General features: G+C 24.1%; 3 protein-coding genes across 6 annotated transcripts in view; 2 read left to right on the top strand and 1 right to left on the bottom strand.

Moving 5' to 3' along the window:
* Nucleotides 1-17,559, top strand: part of LOC105366756 (serine/threonine-protein phosphatase 2A 56 kDa regulatory subunit gamma isoform) — a 29,745-nt gene extending 12,186 nt beyond the window's left edge. Inside the window, exons 1-8 of one of the 4 annotated variants that reach the window (XM_011505300.1) lie at nt 1,654-1,810; nt 3,501-3,675; nt 11,973-12,175; nt 13,323-13,717; nt 15,051-15,384; nt 16,253-16,471; nt 16,573-16,791; nt 17,234-17,559. In XM_011505300.1, the coding sequence (XP_011503602.1) occupies nt 1,712-1,810; nt 3,501-3,675; nt 11,973-12,175; nt 13,323-13,717; nt 15,051-15,384; nt 16,253-16,471; nt 16,573-16,791; nt 17,234-17,392 (1,803 nt within the window). In that variant the 5' untranslated portion in view covers nt 1,654-1,711 and the 3' untranslated portion in view covers nt 17,393-17,559. Of the gene's footprint in view, nt 1-1,653; nt 1,811-3,500; nt 3,676-10,364; nt 10,673-11,972; nt 12,176-13,322; nt 13,718-15,050; nt 15,385-16,252; nt 16,472-16,572; nt 16,807-17,233 lie in introns of those variants that run through there. The other 3 variants (XM_011505299.1, XM_011505301.1, XM_011505302.1) reach the window with 3 other exon arrangements.
* Nucleotides 17,560-20,452: 2,893 nt separating this feature from the next.
* Nucleotides 20,453-21,385, top strand: LOC105366771 (Outer dynein arm dynein axonemal light chain 1). The gene is made up of 4 exons (XM_011505318.1): nt 20,453-20,461; nt 20,545-20,693; nt 20,916-21,309; nt 21,368-21,385. The coding sequence occupies exons 1-4, from the start codon at nt 20,459-20,461 to the stop codon at nt 21,383-21,385; spliced, it is 564 nt and encodes a 187-aa protein (XP_011503620.1). The 5' UTR covers nt 20,453-20,458.
* A 130-nt stretch (nt 21,386-21,515) lies between these two features.
* Nucleotides 21,516-23,207, bottom strand: Zpr1 (zinc finger protein Zpr1). The gene is made up of 4 exons (XM_011505298.1): nt 22,970-23,207; nt 22,638-22,890; nt 22,149-22,568; nt 21,516-22,069 (listed from the first exon to the last, which is right to left on the bottom strand). The coding sequence occupies exons 1-4, from the start codon at nt 23,090-23,092 to the stop codon at nt 21,534-21,536; spliced, it is 1,332 nt and encodes a 443-aa protein (XP_011503600.1). The 5' UTR covers nt 23,093-23,207; the 3' UTR covers nt 21,516-21,533.
* Between the last annotated feature and the right edge of the window lie 4 nt (nt 23,208-23,211).

Here is a 23,211-nt window from a genome sequence, read left to right as displayed (position 1 = left end):
TGTGAATTGTAAATATCGAAATTTTGATTCGTGGTTAATATAAAATAATACGCATACGGCCTTTTCTAGTTTTTATTTTATTTGCATGTATGCATTTTTGTACCTGCTTAAAATGGAAGCTATGATCTTGTACACACTTTTCATTGACTTATTATATAAGAACGTGATATCATGATTTTGGCTCGAATTCCTCAACAGTTGTTTTAAGTTATTGATCGTGTAACTGTTTTCAATTAAAAATATGGTGCGACGCTGCCAGTTCATTTGAATTTTCATTCCAACTTCCAAGTCTACATAAGTGCCGAAACTAAGATATGACATTAATTACAGTTAGTGTAAGATTAATTTGCTAATATTGTATACTTGGAAAAAAAATTACTTAATACAGAGAATTTATATAAAAACATGAATAATTTATATAAACTAAACATAATTTTTTTTTTAATTTCTAAAGAAATTCATGTTTTTATCTAAAGAACAACAATATGAAATACTAGCATTTATCTCACCAATGTTTTTTAAAATTTACATTTTTGTTAAAGTTTTGTCAAAAAGGTTTTACAACATTGTATATTTTGCAAATAATTTTGTAAATATTTGTTTTGAAAATTTTATTTTGTTGATTATTCATTTTGATATTATTTATAGCTTTGAAATTATACTTGTTGAATATATAATATTGTCGGAATTAAGTTTCTTACATCAGACGTTAAAACAATATTTTTAAATTGTTTTTATTTTTATGAAATTTTTACTTAATAAAATAATTTGTTTGCATATATATTAATTTATTATTATTCAACATCATATATGTAAGAGAAAATATTTAAATGAACAATATTTCTTATTGAATACAGTTGATTAACTATATTTTTAATAAATTAATCTAAATATAAAGTTTTTAAAGTCAATCTTTATAATTTTTGATACTGAATTTGTAAAGAATAGTTCACAAAATATTACAAAACTTATTGAAATAGAATCTATAATATAATATAATATTAAATCAACTTTTAATAAAGAATTTTATATTAATTTTTATATAAACATTTTTTAAATAAATAATTAATGAAATACATTTATGCGTGTCTTTGTTGTGAATTTTAACACGAAAATGAAAGGATATGTTTTTTATAAAATTAATTCTTTCTCGTGTATAATATCTTAGTAATGCATAGCTAATTATAAATTTTTAATATTTCGAAACAATAATTATTAATAAATATCAATTATTATATTAGTTGCATTTCATATTGAAATTGTAAAAGATACATATCAAAAATAAACTTTAAATAATTTATAAAATTAAACAATACGTCGTTCTTAAAACTAAAAATTTATATATATATGTTTCTATCTGTATTAAATATTAAAAGCATTCCATAAATTAGTCATCTTATTAGAAATTAGTTCTAAATCAGTACTATAAAAAAAAATAAGTAACTCGAAAATTTTTACAAAACTTGCGTTTATGAAAATGGTCATGTTTAAATTATTATTGATAATTACATTGATTGAATTTACTCATTTGAAGAAAAACATAGGAAGAATAATGTCCGATTGTTAATTGAATTAGCCTCTATAGCTCAACGATAATACCATTATCATTGGAATCGGTAAAATATAATCTTGGAATACTGGAAAACAGGTCTAAGGCGATATGCTGAAAAGGAAATCCCGAGCAACGGTATAGAAAAATTACAATCTCTGTATGTATAAAGAAAAGAATAACGGAGTTAAGCTCACTTGTATACAGATAAACATGCAGACTTTCAGCGGCCTTGCCTTCGGAAATGTCTTTAAAAAGAAGGCATGTCTGGTGACAATTTTCCATCTGCCTTTATATTTATTTCTAGCTTATATGCATTTTTCCTGTTAGGTGATTCTATTCAAGCTATTTCGTCATGGTCAGTACTAAGGACTCTCACGTTCTAATCCTCATTAAACAAATTTTCTTGAAACTTTCTATAATGACCTGTAAATACAAAAAAAGATTTTAAATTAAAATTTATGTTTAATATTAAACTAATCTCAATTTAAAACGTGGAATTGATCTAAATTTGAAGCAAGAATATTAGTAAAATCAATAATTATTAATAAAATACATATTACATCGCTATAAAATTGAATGATATCCATAATAGTAAAATAGTTTTGTGATTTTGTATAAAATATATTTTTCCATAATAATAGTATATGAAAAATAGTCACATTTACTGTAAATTCTATAAATATCTGTTTAACTTTTCGACAGTTAAAGTTCAATATATAATGTATGTATTATTATATTTAATTACAATTACTTATTTTTATTAAGTTGCTAAATAAATGAAATTTTATTTTTATATATCATTCATAAATCAATGTCTATTTATTAATATATCAAGTAAACACGTATTTTGTTAAAGCAAAAATAACTTTTTTACAGAGTTATAATATTATTTTGAAAAATTCAATTTTTAACGATGTAAGAGAATTGTTATTCGTTTTCTATTACTTGTACAATTTAAATAATAAGTTATATTTTCAATGCCTCGACCGTAGCAATTTTTTTATGATAAAATTTTCAATTAATTTTTGTGTTGCCCTTTATATACAAAGAATTGTATGAAATATGTACTTGGAATTTTATTTATCGTGTGCTAAATAAAATATATACCAATAATTATTCCATTAGAATATAAAATACAAATTTTTTTTCATGCGATGTGTGATGAAACCTAGAGATTAACAGGTTTCTTAAAAATTTCTTTAATAGCTCTTACTTTAGTTACATATTTATTTTTGCTTTATGAGCATTCCTTTTCATATACACAACGGATAACTTTATGATGATCTTTATTTTAAAAAGATAAATTAGTTCTTCGTATAATAGTTTTTGTTTACATTGTTGAGCAATAGATAACTACCGCATACTATTGTGTAATCTTTTTTTGTAATAATTCTTGATAAATATTTAATTTTATTAATATAACTCATTTAATAAACAAATTAATATAAATAATTTCATGTAAATAATAAAAGTTGAAAAACCTTTATTCGTTTGATAATAAATTATTTTAATAAGTTAATTTTGTAGAATTAGATTAAAAATTTCATAAATACTATTGTAATTGTAATCTTAATAGATTCCAACAATTTTATAAGGTACAGACATTTTTATTTCTATGTTTCATTATTACTAATAGGTATAATTTTAAATTTTTATATAAAATGTACGTTATAAATTTATATTATTTGTTAAATTTGGTTTTCTCTATTGTATATTTTTATCTTTTCTTGAGATTAATAAATAATGTATCAAAAAGTTTAATAAATTAATAATCAAAATAAAGTATTCGTAGTCTAACTTCGCTATATCTTTACTGATATTGATTGTAGCACACATGTATCTCCACACAAGTATAACTTTGGTTTACATCAAAAGATTTTATTAACTGTATGTACTGCATATAAAAAGTTCATAAATGACGTCAAATTACTTGTTCATTTGTATTCAGGTCAACAAGGTAACGAGCGGATCCCCCAATGCTAATGTACCGCCGCCGCCAACGTTAATTAATAAAATCAAGTATCAACCAGGTGTTTCGGTGATTAAGAAGGACAAACGTCAGAGCAGCTCTAGATTCAACATATCAAAAAATCGTGAGCTTCAGAAATTGCCAAATCTCTGCGGTAAGTAGTATTTATAAAATAGAAATTTTTTTACACTAATAGTTAAAATAATATTATAATTTTTTCAATTAATATTCAGTAGAAATATCTCCATATATGTTCGATCAGTTTCTCAATATATTTAATATGCATTTCATTAAATACATATTAATTTTTATAGTTTATAAAACTTTATAACATAGTAAAATTATTAATAATGTCATTCATTCTATTTCAGATATTTATATTTTATTGTTATTATATAAAAATTTTATTATTTACATTTTTTGTTTTAAATAATAATTGAACATTATATAAATTATACTTTATAAATAAAATATTTATTTATAATTTCTTCTAATTTTGAAATTATAAGTCAAGTAGTGTAAAATTAAATTATATTTATTATTATTAACCATATTCAAACATATAAATAATTTGTTTTTTATATTTTAAACAGTAATTTAGAAAAAGAATATTTTTCATTACGTATGTTAATATACTAAAAATTAATAAACTATGAAACTATTGAAAAGCTATTAATTTAATATACTTCTAAAATTAATCTACTGTTACTAAGTTACATATGATCAATAATTAAACTAAGTTTAATAATAAACAAATAAGGTCAATTGACCAAAGATATTTTTTATTAGCCCGAAATACAAAAACGTTTTTTTACAAAGTTATTTAAAATTCATCAATGTTACTTGCACCCTTTTTTTCTTCATTATTTAAAAAAAAATTCACTAATTTTTAATTATTTATCTATTTTTACTTTTTTAAATTTTAATAATTTTCAAAAATAATAAAATAGGTAAGAATATTTGGCATTAAAGATTTTTAAGGTACAAACATTTGGTTAATCTAAGTTTATATATTATTGTATTTTAACAATTTTTTCATCTAATACTTTATTACAATAACTATATCTGTAAGGATATATATTAGATTAATTAAATGTAGGTTAGGAATAATGTATTAAAAGTATATCTAAGAATAATATATTAAAAGTATATAATTTATTATATTTAGGATCTAAACATAGTATTTTTGATTACTATATTATTTAATGTTAAAATGAATAATGCATACCTCACGTAGTACACTATTTAATTATAAAAAATTAATTTTCCAATGTTAATAAGAAAGTGAAAAACAATCGAAAAAAATATTTAAAGATAAATAAAAAGTGTTATTCAGTTTAAATACAGTAAATCAAGGGTTTAGAAACTCCATTTTTTACCATCAACTCAACTGTATTTCGTACTTATAAGTGCCATAATCGACATATTTCTCGATTTGACATTACTATGAAGATAGCTTCGAACTAGTTCTTAACGAATACGAAAATTGATCGCTTTTATTTTTCTTTTTGTAATCCATGACAAATGATCAGTGTATATTACTAGAACATATTTACTTTAAGAAATTATTGTTTAAAATCAAATGAAATTTTTCATAACTATAAATATAATTTTAATAGATTAAGATATATACATTCTAGGTTGAAATATTTTTATTGTAAATGAAATATTGGAATTGTATTGTAATCGATTTAAAATTCGCCTTTTGTAATATTACTACATATTTCATATGCAACATATTTCAAAATTAAGTTTAATTACAAATTTAATCACACCTAATAATTTCTAATATGATTATATTTAAATGTAATATAAATATTATCTTATCAATCTGCAATATAATTTTCTATACTTAACCAGTTTACTTGATAAGTAATATAACTTACATATTTTAGTTTTACAAGTATACGTATTTAATAAACTGTTTAAAAAATATATATTGAAAAATGATAATATGTACTTCTAAAGCTAAAAAATTAAAAGATAATAATTATATTGAAATATTGGAAAAATTTAATCCATTGTTATTTATTATATATGTGTTGTTAATGTTAATACGATATGTTAATTAGATATTAATTTATTTTTAGGAATAATAATAATTTTCAAAATTAGGTTTTTATATGTTATTTTATACATCTTCTGCGGAAGTATATTCAAATTTTACCAAAATATTTAAATATATAAGTCTTACTTTCGAATTGAAAAATTATCTTGTTATAATGAATGTTATACCATTTATATATATATATATATTCTATGAATAGTCTAAAGTGTTTCCACTATAAAATTTAAATTCTACATACATTAATCAAAATATTATTTCATAATTGATCTTATCTTTACTTAAAAAATGTTTGTTTCTCAATTTACGAAGAAATTATGATATTAAGATAAATAAATGTTTGGGAAACTTAATTTTATAAAAATTTTAATATAACCGAAAAACGAATGAAAAATCAGATTATTGTTTTGTATTTGAGAAATATTTTGTTTTGTATATATATAAAATATCTTAAATAATATAAAAGAAATTTTTTAATAGTATATGAAAAAAAGAGGTGTCGAAACTTGATTGTTGTTCATACGTATTTGCACGCGAGGATGCACAAGCTTAAAGAAACAAATAACAATAATCGTTCGAATTCGTTACTCAAAATTTGTGACAATTGCTTAATCTTACTAGGTCAATTCTAGCTAGTCAAAAGTAACTATACGCGTGTTTCCGCATTCACACACATTTTATACTCGAACGAGCCTAAATGCATTTAGTACTTGCAGTCTTATTTAGAAAAGTATTGAAATTTATTTATATTGACGTGCGTGTCGTATGTACGCTTTCACCAGCTACATTTTTATCCCTTTTTCTGCAGCAGCCATGGACTGCACACTGATGAATTGCTCTTTTGTCTTCTTCGTATGGTACTTGTATTGGAGCGCATTATTTGAAATATCTAATTGAAAGTTTTATTGTTATTCGCAGGTGAAATAAGTTAAACTCGTTCGAAAAGAAAGAAATTGAAAGTATACCTTGTCATCCACTATGTACGCTATTTTCACCATTTTCACATGAGTAAAAAATAGATAATATTGAGATGAAAAATTTCTCTATTTTTTTATGATAATCCATCAAACGGAGAAAACTATTGAATGATGTATACGTGTAAAGCTAAGTTTAGAGTGTAGAAAAAAAGAATTATTTTACTTTATATATTCTTTTATATATTTTAGAACGTATAAATTTATTGCCGTACAGAACTTTTTTTACGAATATGAATTACATATACCCTAAATGCTAAAACGTCTAATGATCATAAGCTTGTTACGATATGAAATGTATGTTAAGATACGTAAAGTATGAGATTGAATCTTGATATTTCCGTGATAAGTTTAATTCAAATAGTTAGGTACAGTAAATAGGGTTAAAAAAATTAATGAAACATTGCAAAGCAGATAAGTGTTAGAAATTTTTTTTCCACTGTACATCATCATAAATTTAATTATAATTAAGTTATTGATCGCATTATAATCAAGTTATTTTAATAGTTATTAACTGTAATATTATTATTACATTATTATTACACTAGTTGTAAATATTATTATTGCTTTCGTTTTATCTCTTTTCTAAGAAACAACTTTTTTATTAAAATTATATACATTTAGAAAATGAAAGTATACAATTAAATTAATTTTTTTTTCAAAAAATTTTGAATATTAATAAAATCAAAACAGTTAGTCAATTTAATATCGGTGATAAAATTATCTTTGTCCAATTAGTTACTAAAACATAATATCAATAATGGTCAGAGTTTTCATGCTGAAAAACAAATAGAAACTAATATCAGGTAATAGATATAATTAATGTACATCTAGTACAACGACTAACAATTTTTACCGCCGCCGAATGATACATTGGATATATGAATCATTGCGTAACTCCGTGTTTTTCTCCGAAACTGATAAATACGTGGACAATGTTTTTTCGCCAATACCTCAGATTTTGTCATTATAGATACAAAAAAAATAACGAGGAAGAAAGTAAAAGAATTAGTACTCTCTCTATAATATAATTAGTTTATATGGGCGTTATACTGGCTGCTTCAAAAAATTTTATTAGCAAATAAAATAGTATTTAATAAAATAGCATAAAAATGTTTTAAAACCAGAATTTTAGTTTTTCTACTTTGTTTGTATAATTTCATAAAGAATTTTTATTATTCGAATTATAATTCTAATTAGTAACAATATATGTGATATATATTAAACAATTTCAATTTGATTGAAATTTAACCTTTCATATTCTTGAGCTATCTCTAGCATTTATAAATACGGATAATAGCTTCATTCGAATGATTGAAAGTAAACCCACAACAGTATTATCTTGGTTGCTTAATCGTAAATTTTAATTATTATATTAATCAATAAGATGACATGAAATAAAAAACTAAACATAATTTATTGAATGTAAAATAAAATTTTAATTTTAATGAATATTTCATTTCAATAAAATTATATATGTATGTATTGCTTACACGATTAAATATTAACCATGCTAATAAATTTATTTGTGTTATATTTTACTGATAAGATGATTCTTGTTAAAATCTTTTATTGTTTCTAGAAGTACAGGAAAATGATCGTTAACAGTTGTTTCAAAATATACCTATACAAATGATTAGTATCAAAACGTAGCTAATGTAATAAGATGTTATTCAAATACGATTTCAACAGCATAATATGCTTCCACTCTCATATTGTTATTAAAAATATATACTTATCACATTATTGAAAGTAGAGCGATATTAAATTGCATCGAGGGAGTTTTAAAATATGTAGTTTATTATATAGCATTAATTATCGAATTACAGATTGTGACAATCCATTGCATGAAACTGATTTGCGAGTTTAAATTTAATCTTCCTATTGAAGTAAAAGTATTATCGCGTGTACAATTTTTAATACATATATTTATATACGCACGCATATATTTAGAAATACCACTATCACAAATGAAACCGATGTTCGACTTTTAAATTTCTTTTATATGAATCTGATCCATTGAGTCCAGCAAACGCCCTCACTACCAGAATGTCATTATTATTTAATAATAACATATTTTTTGCCCTTCGTAATGTATTTAAAAAAAAAATTAATAACTGTAATACAAATAATAATAATGATAAAGCTATAATAACAATAATATTAATATTTCAAAAGTATAGCCTTTATTTTATATATTCTATCCTCATTGTGGTTAATACGTTATCAAATAATGTATTTATACATCTATGAATACATTTCTAATTTCACATTTAAAAATCCCTACCTGCATTAGTATAAATGATACACAATAAGATATTTTTATTTGAATTTTGAAACATTAACATATATTTTATTTTTAATAATTTACATTATTTTTAAACAATAAAAAAACAATCACTATATAAACCAAAAGACAAGCCAAATTTTTAAATATATATAATATTTAAAAAAATTAATTTGTATTTGTGATAAATAAAAAATTATAAAATGTGATAGATAATTATTCGATAATTATTTACATAATATGGTTTGTATTATTGTTATTGTATTGTATAATTAATTATTATTTGTATAATGATTATCAAAATTTCTCCCTACTATTTAAAATATAAAATACTTTTCACTTAAAATTCAAGGCTAATAATAAAACAAATTATACCTTTATTATTCAATTTGTTTGTTTATTATTTGATATTATTTATGCCACTGTATACATTATTATAAGTATTATGTGCTTATAATTATTGTGATGTAATCTTATAATGGTTTGGCTTTCAAAATTAATATTTAATTTTTTACTATATATTTTTACTATATTTAGTATTAAAAGTTAAGATATACATTTCGTTATGTATATTATTGGTAAATTTTAAATGTGCACAGTGAATTTTACAATTACTTTAGAATTTTACATATTGAAATCTAAATGAAGCACTAATTAGAAACTTTAAAATAAAGCTTAAGCTATTATTTTACTTTTATTAAAAATATTTACTATCAAATTATGAATTTGGATTATATTATTCCAAGAATACTAAATTATGGATAATTTTCATTTGGAAATATAAAAAAATGATTTTATGAATTTTCAATTTTATTAAAACGTTAAATGTAATTCTCCTTTTTTAGTGTTGTAAGTTCAAGCATACTTGAGTAGAACAAACTTGAAGTAAATGTAATAAACTTTTACCCATAGACTCTTAAGAGAAGTTAAAAAATTCACATTTATCAATGTTTGATTCATTTGCTTAATTGAAAATCAATAAAATATCAAATTTAACACTTAACATACAATTCATGCTTGTCCTCTGGATACACTCCACTGAAATAAGCCTCCCCTTCCTTTTTCTCTTCCAACCCTTTTACCGTGAGATAAACAGACAAAAAGAAAGAGAGAGAGAGAGCTTTTACGTCCTACTGTCCTCATTGTCCCGGATCTGTTACGTCAGGGGCCTATCGATTGCCTGCTTGGTCGCTCAGGTTGCGCGCACGCGTAACCAACTATCTACCCTGAAACTCTTATGATAAACAGACATACAGAGAAGCCACTCCTGCTGCTTAGCTGCTGCCGTCGCCTTTATCGTGATCATTGTTTTCATCATTGTTTACCACCGCGTGTCCTCTTCCCCTCCCTCTTCTTTGCCACTGTTCCTCGTTCGTGCTCATCTACTGCTCATTATTGGCTCACGCATCAATTGTTAGAAAAAAGTCGAATTTACCTGCAGCGTATCGCTTCGTAGACGCTGGGTATTTTCTTCTGGACCAAAAATTAATAAAGAGAAACCATCGATCGACTATAACCGTGTGCTCCAGCTCTCACGCAAGCGCTCGGGGAATGAGCGAAAGGTTGTGTGTGATGTGTCTGTAGAGGAGGGCGCGGCAACCAGAGTAAACGCGGACGAGAACCAGAGCAAACGCGGACGAGGACACAATGGTCCACGTGACGGAGATAGGTCCGCCTCTGGCTGCCGGTATACCCAAAAGTCCGAGTTTCCACCAGGGCTTGGCGTTCGCCTCGGAAACACTGCCAGATAGCTACGGGCATCTTGACAAATTCCACGCGTCCGCAGCAGCGATACAGTATCAACCATTGCAGCCACTTCTTTCCGGTAAATGTCCATTGCATTATGGAATGCTTGGATCCCCAGATTTTTTCATTAAATTTATCACTGACCTTATTTGAAGGCGTATCGGATGCCTTTCAGATATCATTATCTAATCTGTGCTTTTCTTCCATTCTTCTTAAGTTGGGAACAAGTAACGAAGAATGTCTACTTAATTCAGGATGTGTAATAAGATATCCAAATGCAAATTTCTAAGACGTTAGTTTAATTTAATTTATACATATATAAATATATTATTTACTCAAGCGCTAATAAAGTTTTAATGTATATACTTCACACATATTTAAAAATGTAAAATGATTCTGTAAAACTTATAATTTAATGATATATTTTACATTAGTAGAAATTAATTTTATCCATTTTTAGAAACTTGATAAAGCACTAATAATTTACAGGTAAATCCCCCCTTTCATTGATATAATATTTAAATAAACCAATAATTGTCTTTATTAAACAAAATTTATTTAAAATTTTTAAATACATTTATGAAATAGAACTATATATATATATATTATTTGTAAAATATTAATTTCGCTAAAGAATACGTAAGGTACATACGTAATTCTACGTCTTCTTAATGAGATTGATAGTGTTTTTTTATTTATAATAGGTTACTACATTTATATTTGCTCGATAAAAAAATATAAATGAGGAGTAAATTGAAATTTCAAATTTTTTTAGTTTTATAATAATAAAGACATTTTTATTTGTTTACATTTTATATATACTACAATACAATAACATTGCTGTATTGTAAGACAAAGTTAACATTGCTTAAACGATCAATTTACGTAATGATATTATTAAAAGTATATGAAAATCAATTTTAAATCATGAATTCACAAGACTATATCTACCTTAAGAGTCATAGGTATCTAATATGTCTTCATTTCCATAAAAAGTGCAGTGCACAAAACAATGTTCTACTGATTTCCATAAATTTTTTATTGTCGTTCTTATAGATTTGCCATACAAACATCATCTTTAGCCACATCAAATTTAATTTGGATCAATAGAATGAAAATATTTTAATTTACAGTGCAAATTATAAAATTTATTATACAAGCATTTTATTTAAATTTTATCTAAATAAGAACATTAAATATGACTTTATTAACTAAAATTTGATAATTATATTCATTGATAATATAACTTATTTCCAAACAATATTTTGAACGTACACGTATATGGTTTTCATTTGTACGAATATAGAAGATATTGGAATGTTTACATTTATTTAAAAATACATGCACTCTGAATATTTAATACTTTTGCATATTTGTAGATGTCCAAGCTGCTGAACAGAGAGAACAGTTGTTTATACAAAAGCTTCGCCAATGTTGCGTCCTTTTTGACTTCGAGACCGATCCCCTTTCGGATCTACAGTGGAAAGAGGTAAAACGTGGGGCACTCCACGACATGGTGGAGTACGTAACGAATAACAGCGACGTTATCACTGAAGCCATATATCCAGAGGTTGTCAATATGGTACGTGTTTTGGATTGTTGTATATAAAGACGGATGGCTTTGGTAACGTAAAGTTAAAATTTTGTAAAGCAAAAGATGAACGCCCAATTGAAATATTGGTCATGATCGAATATTCAAGTTTAACTTTAATAATACAATTTTCTGACTTCTAATTTGAACTGGTTCGAGAATTTTTAAAAACATTCATGTTTTTTATAGTATACAAAATAGATTAGAAATTATTGCAATAATTTTGTTATAATTAACTTAAAAGTTATTTTTCTTAATTATAATATTATTGATAAAAAAAGTTATTAAATTTTTATATTCAAAATCATTTTTAAATATCTAATTTACGTACAATTTTTTCATACTCTTGCTTTAAGATTTCAATACGGTCTTAAAGTAAACCATAATTAAAAATATTTATATATTGTAATAAGTATTATACAAATTCTTAGTAATTAATAAATATAATTAAAGTGATTTTATATTTATAAATACATGTAAAGCAAAAGGATTCGATTAATTACATTGATAAATTACGTGATTTTAAAGTACTTTTTTTATTTTGTTATAAGTACATAAAAAATAATTCTACTTAATAAGGTAGAAAATAAGCAGTTTATAAATTAATTTTTCCGATGTACTCATTTTTGTATATGTACATAATTAAATATATAATTGTATTACCGTTTATAATGATTTAATTAACTAATTAAGTCAATATTAAATAAAAATATATAAATAGCATTCAATCAAATTAAATAAAAAATGAATTTCAGTTATCAAAAGATTAAAATGATTGAATATAAAATTGTAAATAAATACAGCATTCATAAATTAATATTTATCAGGTATCATAAATACATTTTTTAATTATATTTTATTATTTTTATTACATAAACGTATGCTTTAATTTATTATTAGAATAAATATTAATTGCATTACTTAATTATTTGAAAAAGAATAGATTTTAACGATCGATATTTCTAAAAATTTTTTTTTAATCTTACCTGTATATGTTAAAAAAATTTAATTATTTTTTGTAAATATATGTATGTTATATAAATAAAACTAAAACATTTTGTAAAATTTGAATTATATATTTCCAAATTAGGTCATATTTAGGTAAGAAACAATTAAAAATCGTAATTATTGTTTGCAGTTCGCTGTGAATCTTTTCCGAACTCTACCTCCTTCGTCAAATCCAAATGGTGCAGAATTTGATCCGGAGGAGGATGAGCCTACATTAGAAGTTGCTTGGCCGCATTTGCAATTTGTTTATGAATTTTTTCTACGTCTCCTGGAATCTGCCGACTTCCAGCCATCGATCGCCAAACGTTACATAGATCATAAGTTCATATTACAGTTGCTTGACCTTTTCGATTCTGAGGACCCAAGGGAACGAGATTTCCTTAAGACAACGTTACATAGGATTTATGGAAAATTCCTAGGGTTGAGGGCCTATATACGCAAACAAATAAACAATGTGTTTTATCGGTTTATTTATGAGACCGAACGCCATAACGGTATTGCTGAGCTTCTCGAAATTCTTGGAAGGTGAGGCAGAAAGTTTATGCATTTGTATTGCAGATTGTTTTTATCCATGCATGTTTAAAAAACATAATTATATTGTTCTCTTAATTGAACATAATTAAATAAAATAAGTATCAAATTATTCTACACTATATGAAAGGATTTATAGGATTTTACTACATTATGAATAAACATTGCGTAATGATTCTAAAAAATAATATCATTTTAAATTATTTATAATAAAAAAAAAATGATGATAAAATATTTATTGAGTTCAAATGTAATATTAAAAGCATGGTACTTCATTATTATTTTAACAGTTGTAACATTTTAATATAAATCATAAAATGAAAAATAGCAAATATAGTCAAATTAATTATTTAAAATCATTAAATCACGTTAATAATGTAACAATTATTAACTGCATATTAGAAATATTTCATTGTAAATAAATTATAAGTTTGAGATGAGTTATAAGTTTTAAAATTTAATTTAAAATATTTGTTTAAATGTGTGACAATAATAAAGTTTTGTTTTAAAACAATACAATAATAATGTTTTTAGACATCATTTCTTGAAATATTATTTTTGTAATTTTGTAAAGGTATTATTCAGATTTGAAATAAATTATTTGATGTAATATTAACAGCTATTTTTTTTAAATTTATTATATTCATAAAAATCTTTCTTTTGACAATTTTGATAATATAATAATGTATGATTTTCTCTGAAAATCTTTATATACTTTCTGATTTAGATACATTTTAAAGAAACCATCGAATTAGAAAAAAGTGTTTATTTTAAGCTGTAATGTAATTGAACTTATTGTAAACATTTTATTTCAGTATCTATACATTTTTATATTTAAATATATTAAAAATCATTTTAAAAATATATTTAAAAATAAATTTTTTTTATTAACATTATTTATAGAAATTCATGATTACTGATAACAAGATTTCGAAATATTTATATATTTCATATATTATAAATATATTTATATATTTAGATATTATAAATTTTATATAGTTTTGTAAAATGTAAGTCACACAATTCCATTTTATTAAATGTATTTGAAATTTTGTTATTACGAAATTCAACTTTTTTATTTCTATTTAAAATACGTATTACTACAAATATTTTTAATCTTTGACATTTTATATATTATTGAATATATTACATAATTTAAGTACTGGTGAAATCAAAAGTTAACATTCGAATTATGATTATCTATATGATACAACTTTCGTAATCAATTTTAATTTATAATATAAATTTTCTGAAACAATTGGAATCCTTGTTCTTTACATTTTTTATAATACTTTTTATATATTTACAAAACTTTGTCTGTTTATAGTATTATAAATGGCTTTGCACTGCCCCTGAAGGAAGAGCATAAGACTTTCTTATTAAAAGTCTTACTACCTCTGCATAAGGCAAAATCTCTGTCGGTTTATCACCCACAGCTTGCTTACTGCATTGTACAGTTCCTAGAGAAGGACGCTTCGCTTACAGAACCAGTCATTAAGAATCTTCTGAAGTTCTGGCCAAAGACGCGTTCCCCAAAGGAGGTCATGTTCCTCAACGAGCTCGAGGAGATACTTGACGTCATTGAGCCCGCTGAGTTTCAAAAGGTCATGGATCCACTCTTCAGACAACTAGCGAGGTGTATCTCTTCTTCGCATTTCCAAGTGAGTCCTTTATTTCTTTTACATGCAATGCGTAAATACCGTATTGTTTTATTAAAAAATTATTTTTATAACATTGAATAGTTAGCATTAATTAGTAGTCTATAATGAATAATGAAATGCTATTTTAGATATTTTTGGATAAATTTGGTCACATTAAAATTGATTATTTTATGAATATCAGAAAGAAAATTTTTATTGTTAATCAGAAATTAAAAATAATAGGCTTATGTTCTAACTCAATATAAATTGAAAAAGACACTTTTGAATTAACCTTCTTTCATATAGTATGTACTAAATTTATCAAATATGTTCATTGTTATTTCTTTATTACTCGTTTAAATTTAATCGTAAAAAGTTGCTCACTCTTAGGAATAAATCTAAAAAGCATATTTTTCAGTAAACTATACCATCGATTAGATTTTTACGTTATACTTTTATTTCGTTCAAATTGTTTCGAATTTATAAATTCGAACAAGTTGAGAAATTACCTTGGTAGTTAGATTTATTTATTAGTTATGAATATACCTGCATATAATTAACTGTTAATATAAATTGATTTACTGATGCTTAATAATTTTAGTAGAATAATTAATAAATCAAAGTAAAATTGGTTATTTTATTTGTATAATGAATTTTTGTATACATTATGTCGCATAAGGTTCGAATTTTTAAATGTTACTTTTATAACTTGAAAAGTAATGATTAATTAACGTTAAATTAATAATAATAATAAATTAATAATAAAGCTTTGAGTTGTAATTATTTTATATTGCAATATTAACAAAATCAATTATTTTTTTACTAATATACAAATAGTATTATTTACTATGTTTTAATGTTATATTTCAATTTTTTAAAATAATTTTAGGTAGCTGAGAGAGCTCTATACTATTGGAATAACGAATATATAATGTCCTTAATTTCGGATAATTACTTGATCATCCTACCTATAATATATCCAGCCTTGTATAAAAATTCTCGAAATCATTGGAATAAAACGATACATGGTCTAATTTATAATGCATTGAAACTCTTTATGGAAATGAATCAAAAGGTGTTTGAGGAGTATATACAGCAACATCAACAGGTAGCTATTCAAATTTAATGATCATTAAATATATTTGCATGATTATAATTGTGTACTCTAAATATTAATATTTATATTCATTTATTTATATATTTTTCTAGGATCGACAAAAAGAACGCAAATTATTGAAAGATAGAGATGAGGCTTGGATAAGGGTGGAGGCACTGGCTATGAGGCATCCGTCATATGCAACTAAAGTAGTACCAAATAATAATCCTTTTATAACGGCACAACTTGAAAATAACTCAATGCCTGATGAAGACGGAGAAAATGAACAAATTATGTTAACAGCTGATAAAATCGAGGCGAAGGTTAATGAAGTAAGTGTACAAAACGTAAGTGCACGTAAATCATCATTATTAAAAATATTAAAACATGACAAAGAAAATTTTTTTATATTTTAACTCCATATTTTTTTAATATTTATTTTTGTTAATATATAAGCATATTTTGTTTAACTGAATATTTTTTTGTCAGAATTTGTATTGTATTTCGATTAATTTGTTTGAAAACCTAATTACAAATTAAATTATATAATTGATTTTTATTTTTTAAACATATAATCTTTTAAACCTAAGTAAACAAAAGCTATTTAGTCATTTAAAAAATTAGTATTTCAAAACTTTATTCTTAATTATTAATACTTTGTTCTATTAAATTTAATATTTATTTGAAAAAAAGTGATGCAAAAACTGGCAAAAATCATATATTCATGCAATTGTTCAAATAAACATGATTAAAAATACTTACTTTCAATATTAGTATTCTCAGGCAAAGAAAGTTTCAAACATAAACAAGGTGAAACAACTATTGCGAAGGAAAAGTGAATTACCTCAAGATTCCTATACGATTCGAGCACTTTCGGATCATAAAAGAGCGGATGAATATCTTGTTACGCCACCGGATTCTAATAATTGCTAGTCTCTACCTTGCTCTCTTCTGGTTTATTTTCAAATACGTAACAACGAGGTCGGGAGTTAAAGAAGTTTCTTTCTTTACATCGATCGAGTAAACTACTTGAAGGATAAATTAAATTTGATGGAGATAATTGTAATTAATTTAAAGAAGAGAAAAAATGAATAAGAATGGGGGTGTGACTGTAATATATATATATATATATATATATAAATGATTTTTCAATTTTTTAAGCTGGCTGATGAGTTCTGCAAATAATTATATAAAAATAAATAAACGTTGCTGTACTATTCTTTATACATGAATGATGTGTATGAGGACGTTCTTGCGATATAGAACACGAATGTCTTCATAGAATGAGATTTTTTGTACAAAAAGAAAAAAATAATAATAATAATTATACAAAAGGATACGCTTCGCTTTTATTGATTAGAAACGAAAAATTGTCGAAATGCGTTATCTGATTTGCGAATTTTAAAATATGACACATTTGACCAAAAAATGAAACGCCAGTCGTTTATATCTAGCATAAATTACATCAGTGTTATAGTTCCAATCTTATACAAAATTATAATCAAGACAAGAAATAAATAAATGCGCAGTAATTTCTATAAACGTTATATCCGTTGTGCCTCCGTGTAAAACAAAACGCTTGTCATTTACGAGATTTTAAGTTCTCTCTAGGATCACTATTCCGTCGACAGCCGGAAAATGAAATTATCAGTAAATGTCATTATAATAATGTATCGTTAAAAGTCATATAAGACTTAAAAGAAATAATTGTGCTATCATGGCCAAATATAAAAAGGGTGGATCAAAATGCATCAAGGAAAAACGTTAAAAACGCATTCTCTTTACACTGCTGGCAGGCTGTTATGTTACTATTGCATATACCTTGTTAAAAACTAGATAAGAATAGACTTATATGATAAAAGGATATTCTAAATTAAAACTTGAAGTGAAACAACTGATTTACTTATTAAATAATTATTCTCTCAAAGGAAATCGTCTTTGCTAAAAATTGATTATTTATGGAAATTATCATAATAATATTTAATATTATTAATAAATGTTAATGTGTATAGCAAACATGTAGAAAAGAAAACATTTTTGAAAGCTGAATTTACAAGCTTTCATTATGGAACTTACAAGATATCTTGCTGTTTCAAGCATTTATCACTCGTTTTTCTGATGCTCGCACAAATTAATAATCAATTTTTGTGAAAAGTGGATAATCAAACATTTGTAAACATAACTATAAGTTTTGTTGTCCTTACAAGTATATATTTGAGTTTGACGAGTCTTAATCGTTGATCGATCCAACTCATAGTAAAAAAGTTCTTACTAATGTTTGTGTAATAACAAAATTATATGTTGTATTATATTTGAATATATATAAAAATTCAAAGAAAAAGAGAAGAAAAAGTGGAAAAAATTAATCTTTTAAAAGGATATCAGGACGAGTTATTTTTACTCTAGCGTATTCTACGAGATTATTGTGCATAAAGGCGACACAATGTTTTTCAAAATAGAGCAGCATACCTTCTCACTCTCTTTTTTCTTTTCGAAAAAGAAAAAGTTTCATAGGAATGTAAAAATATATACTAGCATATCAATTTAAAAAATAACATTTTTTAAATTATCAATAATGTAACGATAATGCATTCCTATGATTCTTGTACTTATGAGGAAATACCACATTCTTTTTATTCTTCTAAAAAGAATAAAATAAAATATAATTAATCCAACGATTGAAGATCGATTTTAATTTATGCGATTGTAAATACTGTATAAAAGTAAATATTTCATGAAACCGACAGATTTTTCATTTTCGCAATGAGCAATATGTATACAGTCTTTATTTGCCCTCCCACATTCGTTATGAAAATCATATAGCATAATTGTTATATTTTTTCATTAAAATAATTGAAAAGAAAAGCCAGAGACGTTTATCTCTTGCAAATATCTCTTATTCGTATCACTTTTTATAATCAAACTAAATATGTAATCATATAATTTAGAAAAATCAGAGTAAGAAAAGAATGTTTAGTAATATTTGAATGACTTAATAAATTTCTTCTTGAACCTAATAGTAATATTAAATTTTTGCACGAATTTATACAAATATTAGACAGTATTATATAGCAAGCTTCTATAAAGCAGTTGTAAATTATAATGTATATTAATTTCATATTGACTTCTAATTATTATTATTATTAGCTATTGTCTCCTACTACTACTGCTACTACTACCTGTTCGTTTGTAACAAATTTTTATCAATGCCGGGTGTGCAAATATTTTTCAGACGTATACATAATGCACATAGCATTCAAATTGAAATAAACTTTGGAGAAAACCTACGCCACGTTCGAAGTTTTAGAGTACACGTGGTTACAGTATTAAAGCACTGATATATTTGTGTGGATATTTAAAATCTATAATTTATTAAATTATCATTTAGAGTTAATATTGAAAAAGATTGTAATTATTTCAGTAATTCAAGTATTAGTGAGTAATTCTAATAATTTTGTTACAAAAACAAATACAAATAAATATTAGCACTTATGCTACTTATATAAAATAACAATAATTAATAATTATTAGAAACTTATCAACTTTTATTTAAAAATAAAATAGAAATTCTGTGAATTATACTTAGCTATTTCTGGTCATAAAGTGTAATTTTTTATTAATTTTTACTTTTAGTAACGTGCAATGTATTATCTTTATTAAAACATCAACATAGAACAACTAAACATTTCTGTTTGTAATTTGTTGAAAACATAGTTTTATAGCAAATAAAGAATTACGGATTAAAATTAAAAAATTGAATGGTTTTTTTCGTTATAGCCTAAATATACATAAGATTATACGTAATATTTTGTACTTTGATACAAAAAAATGCATTCATATAAAAATTTGATCAATTAAAAATTAAATTCTAAAAAATTTGTAATCAAATTCAAATCATTTTTTGAATTTGATAGAAACAATAGATAAACAGCTAACCATATTTAATTAAAAAATAGGTTCATGAAAGTTTAGTCTTTTGAATATAAAAAAAAATTTACAATGGTAAATATTTTTAGTTTATTAAAAAGTTATGAATTAAATTATTAATAAATATTATATAAAAAGCAAATTATGTTGATATTTAGTTGAAGCCAACCACTTGTAAAGAAGCCATTCTAAGATGGCAGGAAAAATATGAAAAACCAGCAAATGCAGAAAAAAACATATCTTTAAGTTTTCAATGGCCACCAATTGAAAAAATGGATAACGGATTGTCGCAACTTATTAATGTCGAGTGACTACTAAATCATTTTATTAAAATATTGCATAACACATACTAATTTGAAAACTAAAATATTAAAAATTATTTCTCTGTAGAATAGCTATTATTATTATTATTATTAATGCTTTAGCTATTTTTATTTTCTTTACACAATTTTTAAAAAGTTTTTATTTGATTTTTTATTTCTTATTATTTAGGTTTATAAATGATTTAAGTATATAAATTTTTTATCAGAAAATTATCACTGTCAACAAATATGATTGTAAAGATAGCTGGAATTCATTCATTAAAGAATTTAAGAATTTTGTCACTCAGTCGTAATAATATAAAAAACTTATCTGGCTTAGAAGCCATTGGTGATCATTTAGAACAATTATGGATTTCTTACAATTTGATCGAGAAGTTAAAAGGTGCAAATGTTCTAAAAGCTCTAAAAGTACTATATATGGGAAATAATTTAGTTAAAGATTGGGCAGAATTTAATCGATTACAAGAATTACCTAATCTCCAAGATTTACTATTTATTAATAATCCTCTTTGTGAAAATATGGATCCAGATGCTTGGCGTGCACAAGTCATAAAAAAGCTACCCCATTTAATAAAATTAGATTCTATTCCCATTGTGTATGTATTTATAAAATTTAATGTTTTTTTATAATCCATTCTATACTATTATCTTTTTTCAGAAGAATTGTAGAAGATGAATAACTTTATATATATATATATATATATATATATATATATATATATATATAAATTTGAAACAACATAAATAAAAATAATACTAACTTTACATAAAAATTAAGTTTTGTTTAAATTTTTAAAATAGCAACAATAAACTTATAAAATATATTAATAATTTTCAACTTTCATATCATTAAGTCCAAGCTCTTCATTTTGTTCAAAAGTTCTTGTATATTTTGTTATTTTTAATTTATCGTCACATCCAATATCAGATAAACTTTGTACATAACTATTCCCAGCTGGATCATCAAGAATCAAAGTAATCTTCTTATTTTCATGTAAGATTTTATCAAGCTGTGTTATAAAATTATTCATTTTTTTTACAATATTTGAATCAGCAGTATCGCCTATCAGAGTAGTTGATGATGCTAACTGGTCTTTTATTGAAATAATAATTCCTTCAACAGTAGTAAAGCGTCCACCTAAAGTAGCAGGGCCAATTTCTAAATCTAATTCAGGAATATTCATATGACATGTTTCAGATTTTAATAAATCTCTACTAAAATCTTCTTTAGCATTAACTGTTATCTGTATTTTAATACCTTCAGGTTCTATACCACTACCACTTTTTACTTCATTGGTTTTGTGGCCACAAATTTCACAAACTGTAGCCATTATCACAACTTCTTTAAAATATGGTATTTCTGAGCAAATTAATCAAGTATTGACTTTACAGTAATAATTTTAAATCAATTAAAAATTAAAATAATATTTTATACTTACTTGTCATTTTCATATTTGTTTCACAAACAGCATTACATTCTGGACAATTAGTTTTGAAAGTTATAATTTCTCCTTCAATTTCCTCTAATGTATACTCGTCTTCATTAATTGATTGTAAAATTGTATCTTCATTTTCTGAATATATACCTAAAATATGATTTTGTTGCATTGTTCTTCTAAAAAGATGTACTTCACATTCTTCATCCTTCTGAGGTGCTTTAGGATTTTGAACAGTAGTGTTACCTGATATATCCTCAAGTAAAATAATAAATGGTTCATCAACATTCATAAGATCATGTAGCTTATTTATAAATTGCTCAATTTGTTCTGCAGCTTTTGTATCTATTTGTTTGCGGCAATCTTGATCATGCTGTAACCCAACAATTGCACGGTTGATGATTCCCTCAACTGTAGTTATTTCTATAAAAATATTTAAAATATTTCTTAATTATAAGTAACATATAAATATTTAATTAATTAATTAGTTACCTCCTTTTTGTGATTGGGAAGGTATTTCAAAATCAAGATGTGGTATGCAGATACTTGTATAATCAGACTTCACAACTTGTCTATTAATATCTGATTTGGAGTTAATACTTAATTTGATTTTGATACCTTTCTCTTCAATCTTTCCTGCACTTTGTATCTCATTATTTTGATAGTTACAATGCTCACATTCAAACGACATTAACATTATATCTTTATAATAAGGAATTTTTGTAAGAAATATCCTAGTTATCCCCTGGAATAAGTTAAAATATTGTAAAACATACTATTCAATTATGCGAATATTATTTACGTTATCATAAATAAAAGCTAACATTTTCCCCACAATTCATACACAAACTTTCAATTACAGTTGATTCAGCGTTAGGATCATCTGCATCAATTTCCCGAAAAATTGCTTTTGATATATTTAAATTTTCATGAATTTTGCCTGCCATTAAAGTGTTGAGGTTATATCCCACTAAAAGTACGCAATTAGTTTAACTATTTACGTTCTATTTAAATTCTTAAGTTAATATAAAATTTAAACCAAAATAATGTTTTATTTGTATTAACA

This window comes from Ceratosolen solmsi, unplaced genomic scaffold (assembly GCF_000503995.2).
Source record: "Ceratosolen solmsi marchali unplaced genomic scaffold, CerSol_1.0 scaffold87, whole genome shotgun sequence".
Taxonomy (NCBI): Eukaryota; Metazoa; Arthropoda; class Insecta; order Hymenoptera; family Agaonidae; genus Ceratosolen; species Ceratosolen solmsi.
The sequence above is the reverse complement of the archived record's forward strand: the minus strand, read 5'-3'. Positions and strand labels throughout refer to the sequence as shown.